Source organism: Hypomesus nipponensis, chromosome 16 (assembly GCF_054491055.1).
Source record: "Hypomesus nipponensis isolate SF chromosome 16, ASM5449105v1, whole genome shotgun sequence".
NCBI classification, from domain to species: domain Eukaryota; kingdom Metazoa; phylum Chordata; class Actinopteri; order Osmeriformes; family Osmeridae; genus Hypomesus; species Hypomesus nipponensis.
In genome coordinates, this window is record NC_140376.1 from 6,850,001 (window position 1) to 6,858,102 (window position 8,102).

The 8,102-nt window shown below is 49.4% G+C and overlaps 1 protein-coding gene across 1 annotated transcript in view; it reads left to right on the forward strand.

Moving 5' to 3' along the window:
- The window catches only part of xxylt1 (xyloside xylosyltransferase 1), a 15,810-nt gene extending 10,808 nt beyond the window's left edge, over window positions 1–5,002 (forward strand). Inside the window, exon 5 of the mRNA XM_084676496.1 lies at window positions 3,317–5,002. Coding sequence (XP_084532622.1) covers window positions 3,317–3,713 — 397 coding nt within the window. The 3' untranslated portion in view covers window positions 3,714–5,002. The remainder of the gene's footprint in view (window positions 1–3,316) is intronic.
- Window positions 5,003–8,102: the final 3,100 nt, after the last annotated feature.

An 8,102-nucleotide genomic window follows, 5' to 3' on the forward strand; every position in this document is an offset into this window, starting at 1 on the left:
GCTTAGGAAAGATAGAGAGGCACTCACACATCTGGTGTCCATGCAACACTGTGTCCACTGGCAGACCTACAAAACTGGGTTAGGATTAGACCGGCCTACGGTTAGACTGGTCTAAGGTTAGACTGGTCTAAGGTTAGACTGGTCTAGAATTAGACTGGTCTAGGGTTAGACTGGTGTAGGTTTAGAAGACTGGTCTAGGGTTAGACTGGTCTAGGGTTTAGAAGACTGGTCGAGGGTTAGACGACTGGGTTAGGGTGTGAACACTGGGCTATTGAATACTGGGCTAGGGTTAGAATCCTGTATTAGAGTAAGGTAGGACAGGGAAAACGGCACACAACGAGCTCCATTTACAAAGGTGGACCAGGCCAGTCTGCGCACATTCAGTTCCAGCGTCCGATCTGTGACCAACTCCTTTTCCTCGGCTCCAGGGGCGAGAGCAGTCCACGGGAACTGTCCTCCGTGTCTTCAGCTCTCTGTGTCTAGGCCAGGCTGTCGCCCCACGCACGAGGCCCTCTGCCTTCCCACCGAGAGCACACGTAAACCCTGGGAAGAGGGCCCCTCTTCCTGGGTGTGACGCGGGCCCACGCCGTTGAAAAACGACGAAGGCCCGGCTAGGATAAACACGCAGTCAGGGTAGTATTCCTCAACCCTTAAGGGTGGGGCTGGGGGGCCCCCCTGGCTTTGACAAATGGGCCCGGCGAGACGGGTGATTTCCCCCGGCCCGTGACGACGGCAGGCCAGTCATCACTGGACCTGTCCGCTGAGGGTTATGGCTGAGGAGTGGAAGATGTCGTTGGGTGCCCCCCCTCCCCCCTCCCCCCACCACCAGCCCGGCAGGGAGAGATGACGTGGTCGATGACGTGAGCTTCGCGGCGTGACGGTGTGTGTTTGTGTGTGTGTCCAGATGGACAGACGGAGGTCCGGAGGGGGAGGGGGGGGGGGGGGGGCTCGCCCCCAGCACGGCCCAGGGAACAGGCACACAGGCAGGGCTCAGCGTGGAGCACAGATAGGGATCTGTTTGGAGAAACCGGAGCCTTCCGTGGCCTAGCGCTAAAGCTGCTCGGGATGAGTCTGTAATCACTTCCCCTGGAGGGGAAAAAGCGACAGACAAAAAATAAAAAAGATGCACACACACACAGGTGCACCCATCCGCTAATAAACACACACACACACACACAGACACAGGGCATGAACACACAGCTCTAACGGATGTAGGTTTTACTCACTCAACAGGAGTGTTGCCGCGCTACTAGTGTTCAGAGTGAACTGGTTGCAGTGGGGAAGAATGCTGCGAAGCTAAATCTGATACTTTCTCAGTCTCTTAGCTTTCGGCATGCTAAAGGTGATTTGTTAGATTTTTTTCTTCTCTCCGATCAAGCCTTGCTTTGAAATACAGTTTATTCTGCCAAGGAGACAGATTTAAAGCAGTGCAACAATGACTCTGGAGAGAGCAGGGACGAAGACAGCACCAGAAAACAGAAGTAGTGTCGCTGATAAATCCCCACTACGCTAAGCTAACAGAGCCATACTGACAGGCCATAGAGTCTCAAGCAGCTTGTGTGTGTGTACGTGCGTTTCATGCATGAGACAAGTGTTGTCTAAAAGGGGGGCGTTTAGATAAGCCCTGAGGCACAGTTATATTCCTGTCGTCCCGTTTTCTTTCCAATAACATGAAACATTGTGTGCAGTCCCCTTTCAGGTCCCTGGTGAGGTCAGATGTATGTTTAGAGCAGAGAGCAGCTGCACCACAAACCTTCCCTGGGAGTCCAAACCACCCACCCCCCCTCTCCCCTCTCCCCCTCTCTTCTCTCTCTCTCTCTCTCTCTCTCTCTCTCTCTCTCTCTCTCTCTCTCTCTCTCTCTCTCTCTCTCTCTCTCTCTCTCTCTCTCTCTCCCCCTCCCTCTCTCTCTCCCCCCTCCCTCTCTCTCTCCCCCCTCCCTCTCTCTCTCCCCCTCCCTCTCTCTCTCTCTCTCTCTCTCTCCCCCCTCCCTCTCTCTCTCCCCTCCCTCTCTCTCTCTCTCTCTCCCCCCTCCCTCTCTCTCTCTCTCTCTCTCTCCCCCCTCCCTCTCTCTCTCTTCCCCCTCCCTCTCTTTCTCTCTCTCTCTCTCTCCCCCTCTCTCTCTCTCTCTCTCTCTCTCTCTCTCTCTCTCTCTCTCTCTCTCTCTCACTTCCTCCCTCCCCTTCTATCCTTCTCTTCCCCTCCCACTCTTTCTCTCCCTCACTAACAGCATGCAGTGCTGTTTTGATGCAGGACCTGGGTGACAGCCCAGTCTTGTTGGTGTTTGCAATAAGTAAAGTCAGACTGTCCCTTGAAACACTATTATAATGAATGGAAGTGTCTGCTGAATAGAATGAATGTGTTGCTACCTCCAACTACAACTCGAAAATCAGTCCAAAGCAAATACAGAAAAATAGTAGAAAAATTAACCTACCTGAATTGTGTCAGTAACTTGGACTGACTAACCAATTCAACCTTTGTAAATGTACATTATTATTATGTTGCAATCTCCTTTCATTTCTCTTTCTCTATTTCTCTATTTCTCTTTCTCTATTTCTCTCTATTTATCTCACTAATTTATCTCTGTCTGTTAATCTTCTCTTCCATGCGTGTATTTAAACTGCTCTGAGTTAACACGGTGCTCTGACTAGAAGTGGAGGGCAGATTCATGAGGCTGGAGAGGAACACTGGGTCCCTGGCTGATGCCCTGCCACAGGGCCTGGCAGAGCAGAACATCACACACTGGCTGGCTGCTGGCGACTGGCTGGCCGACCGCAGCCTTGCCAACATGCCATAGATGCCTCACAACCCTGGAGCAGCAGGCCGCAGGGACAAAACCTTCGAGAAACAACCCCATGTTGTCTCATTGAGCCAGCGCTCTGCAGAACCTCCTCACATTTCCCAGCACACAGGAACACTGCCGTCATCTGTTCGGAAAGCTAAATATCTGTCCCAGGTCTGGTCTGGTTCAGTACATCGGATGGCTCGGATAAAAATGTGTCTGCTAAATGAATATATTATCATTATTATTATAATTATTACAACTATTATAATTTGTATTATGATTATAGGTGCAGGGAATCTTGTCGTTCTAGTACAAGTATTATGACTTTCCCTGTACTACTCACATCTCATCTCTAAGTTCCAGGCCTAGTTTAGCAGTAGTAGGTACTCGATTGACCATCTGAAGACCAAAAGTCCAGTACAGTAGTAGGTGATATACTTCCTCCATTGATCCCCATGGCGAAACCTACGGCGTTGCAGGGAGGCGCCACCAAAGAGAGGAACTCGCCCACCTCTCTCTCCTCTCCTCCCCAGGCACACCTTCTGGCAGTACCGCAAGGAGCACCCCGGCACCCGGGTGGGCTCCCCGCCTCCCGACGGCCTCCCCGGCTTCAACAGCGGCGTGATGCTCCTGGACCTGGAGGCCATGCGGAGCTCGGCCCTCTACAACCAGCTCCTGCAGCCCGGCAGCGTGGCGCGCCTGGCCGACCAGTACCGCTTCCGGGGCCACCTGGGCGACCAGGACTTCTTCACCATGATCGGGATGGAGCACCCGGGGCTGTTCCACCCGCTGTCCTGCGGCTGGAACCGGCAGCTGTGCAGCTGGTGGAGGGAGCATGGCTACGCCGAGGTGTTCCTGCTGTACTCGCGCTGCGACCGGCCCGTTCACATCTACCACGGCAACTGTAACTCGCCCATCCCGGACGACTGAGGTCCCGGTCCGGGCCCCCGGAGAGAAACGGCGACGCGCGGTCACGTCGGGGAGAGCCTAGAAGGAGACGCTTGGATCGGATCTCAAATGGAAGGTTTGGAATGTTCTTTGGGATTTCTCTTGATACGGTGGACAGTGTGCCCTTCTCTTTTTGTTGTTTTTGGGGGGGGCTTCATTTGCCCTCCTGTGGGCTTCTGTCTGGCCTATTCCACACACACACACACAAGCCTGTACCACATTCACGCCTGTACCACACACACACACACACACTCACTCACACTTCTGGACCAAAGATAGACTTGTGGCGGCGAGCTGCAGTGATGAATACACACTGACCCACTTTCTATGTCCTTACTCTGCCGGCGTAAGGGATGAGCCTGTTCAGTGTTCACGCAGGAAGAGGAAGACGGAAGCTGACATTGCGCCTCTGAGTATCCGTTTCTGACATTCTGTTCAAATGTGCAAACTTGCGTTGAGTGAGTTTCTGAAATATGACACGCGTAATTTATTCTCAGAGTGCAAGCTTCGACCGTAGCTGCAAAGGTTGAAGATGGGGGGGTTTAAATAGTCTTTATATGACAATTGTAGAGTATACAATAGTCATAAATGTACTGAGGCTGTCCTCTCTCTACGCAACGCCTGCTCCAATCTATGGTCCCTGTGTTGACCCTTGACCCTATTCCAGGTCAGACCAAGTTAGTATAAATCCACTGACCTTTAAGTTGTCTGTGCGGGTTTGGGTTGACTTCTTGAAAACACCATTGGTGGCATTTGTTTGTTTTGTCGTTTCATTTGATAGCTTGTATAAAGCTTGTTTTCTGTGTGTGGTAGCTGTATCCGTATTCATCGTTTGTGTTTCTCTGTCTTGGTTTTGTGTAGTGAGGCTCTTCTGCCTTGTGTTGTGTCGATGGTGAGCTTGTGTGCTCGTCATATTGACTGAGCGATATTAGTTTTCACATTCTGGAGGAGAATTGACATTCAGTTCACTCTCAACCCGGTAGAACGAGGATCAGTCCACTTCCAGGACCTCATGGCTAACGTCCAACATCCAGGCGACCAAAGCTTGCAACTGTATCGTATTTACAGTATATATGTTGGTGGTTTTTCCATTGAAAGGGCTACATACCTAAATAACTGACTTTCAGTAGGAACACAATGTTTTAGGGGATATATTTTGTAAGTCATACGTCTTACCCATAATGCCATTGTATTCTTTAAGAGTGGATGGCATCTGACAAACACAATCTTGGTTTATCTGTGGTTGATATAATAAATGATCATAAATTGTTTATTTGTTTGTTACCCCCCCCCCTCCCTTCCTTGCTGTCGAGTTAGAGGAAAAATGTGCAATTTGAACAGAACCCCTTTTAAATCCACCGGAGGAGCTGATGGCCAGTAGACAGTAACGATGGTGTTGGTGGACTCTCACCCCCCAGCTGTGAGCCACACTTCTCTGCCTGAGCGTGAGGGGGCAGTGGGATCGGAATGACACATGCTGGTTCCCTTACACGGCTGCCACCACTCCGCTTCTCAGATCAATGGAAAGAAAGAACCCAAGAGAACCCAATTGTATACTTAAAGCGTGCTTACAAAGCATAAGTACCTACTTATGGACAACACGCTTTACGTATCAAGTTGTCATCAAGTATGTGAATATACGACGTGAGTATCTCTGTGTGTAGAAATATGAATATAGTGCAGATGTATCGAGCTCTTTAAAAGGTTCACGGGCTGCGGAATGTGGGTCAGATTTGAAGAGGTCACGACCGATGGCATAAACACCACTGGGTTCTCCGGCTCCCGAGGGACATTCTTTATCCCCTTTAACTCTGTGTCGTAGAAGTACATCAATGATCTGCATCAGGTCACGTTCTATATCAGACCTCCTGGACAGCTGGCAGACGGTAAGACCCGTAATAAAAAAACATGATGGAATGACGACACCGTGGGTCAGCACTAGCATAGGGGGCTTCTGTTGTGCTTCTCCTCCTCTGGCCTCGCTCCTCTGATGAGGAGGCGGCGGGAGCAGGTGGAGCTCTTCCCACGGCTCCTTGGTGAGGCTGCGTGTGCAGGCTAAGCCTCAGGACTCCCCTGGTGAGGGGCTGCTCTGTGCACGCACCCCGCCGGCAGCTCCACGGCCAGGAGGCGGTTCCAGGCGAAGAAAAAGCAGGTCAGAAAGTCTGGAGAGGCCGTCCGTGTGCCGGCTCATAGAACCAGCCCCAGCATGATTATGCAAGGATACTGTGATGGGGCCAGAAAATAGACTGTTGTTGACTGCTGGGTTTGGTACTATATTGGTCTCTGGTTAAGTACTGTATGAGGACTCGGACAGGTTTCGTATTATATTAGAGATGTGATGAGTCCAGTACTATATCACTACTCTATGTCTAGTACTGCATGCAGTCCAGTGCTATTTCATATTGGTTCTCTGCCAAGAGAGCTGAGCAATTATGCCACCTCTGCTGTCAGAGCCTTTGGTTTGCTCATATAGAGACATTAGAACGATAAAACTGACAAAGCTGTGTTTCTGACCCATGTTGACCCATATATATATATATATATATATATATATATATATATAATACATAATACAAACAATATACACTCAAACCAGACCAATCACCATACCGCAGAAGATTAATCCATCGTAAACAATCGCAACTCAGATCAGTTCTCAAATGACAACGGGACTGTCCACAGGAAGTCTTTTCTAACCGGAGGTTAGAGATAAAATGGAAATCAACATCACTTGGACGCAGACAGTGGCTGAAGCAGAAGTGGGTCACATTCAACACGTGAAGCTTCCTGTTGCTAGGCAGCCATCGCTGCTGCCTGTGACCCCTCCCGCTCGCTCCCCGGGATCGCCACTGTCACACAACTATCCACGGAGACCCAAAAGTCAAAGATCGACGCGTGCGATGGAGTCTTTGTGGCGTCTCTATGAAATAAAGGCTTCTTTTCGGGGAGGAAGAAGGCCTGGTCAAATTAAAACGCTGTGTACGAATACAGAATTGTGAAGCAGAACTTGACGTGTAAACTAGACACGCTTGGCCGTGACTGGTTAAGGACGCATCCGCAAGCAGGCGGGAGGGGATGAAGGTGAGGCGGAGAAGTGGGCAGCAGAGAGAGAGAGAGAAACCTCGCAGCACTCAGGAAACATCTGGCCTACATTCCTCACAGTGGGACACTGTGCCAACACACACACACTCCCCCCCCCCCCCACACACACACACACACAGGCATACACACAACACCTCTCACCACACACACAGACATACACTCAACACCCCCACGTAACACACACACAAACCAGACCAGTATCTTACACGAACTAACACAAAACAAACACAACAAAAGGTAAGAACACAATTTGCATGGTATTGGCCGAAAAAATCCCTACAGTGTGACACTAAATCAGTTTAATTCTTGATGGGTTTTGAAGTGTGGGCAGGTCTGTGTGTTCATCTTTCTGGACTATCATGGATCTGCTCATGTACCGTATGTTTGTTACCATGGAGACTGCGTTAGGGTGTCTTAGTCTTATATTTCCAGTAGGTCATTCATGACACATGACACAAATTTGTTTTGTATATTTACTTGTATTTACTTGCATCTCTTGTATACATCTTTTCCTCATGTAGATATGAGCTGACGGCTCTTATTACAGTTACTGAAAGTAATTTCTGTTGTGGTCTTTAGTCACAGCCTGGATTCATTGGCCACACAGCACTGGGAGACCAAGCTATCATACAGAAATGAAAGGGAGTATTGATCTGCCAAGAGATGCTTCACCTTCACCTACTTCTGTTCTAATGTCTGCCCCCCGTCTGTCCCCCCTGACAACTCCTGTGTTTTGATTCCTTTGTTTCTATTTTTCTTTTTTTCTTCTTCCGAGTCTTGTTGTCATTGCTGTCATCTAGTTTCATTCATACTTTCTCTTTCTCTTTTTCTCTCTTATTTCTCACTCTTATTCAAAGCTAGTATTGTGTATAGTATAGTGTCTCAGGAAGTGAATCATCTTTCCTCAGTAGCAGATTTATCAATCGTTGACCTACATACTGTCCACTGGCCTTTTTAAGGCCTTTCTATCTCCCCCTTTCTTCCTCTCTCTCATGCCTCCTCTCCGCTCTCTAATTCTGCCTCTTTCTCATCCTTCTCTCTCATGGCTTGTTGATCTTCCATTGTCATTCACTAATGGTTTCCCTCATCACTCTTTGATGGGTGCAGATGTTTGATTGATAAAAAGGGCACTTGGCCAGCATGTTTTTTTTCTTCTAAAAAGCCTTCCTTTCTTCTTTGTCCCCTTCATCATAGCCCTGTCTCCTCACCGCCCTGTCTCCTCCCCACCCTGTCTCCTAACCACCCTGTCTTCTAACCACCCTGTCTCCT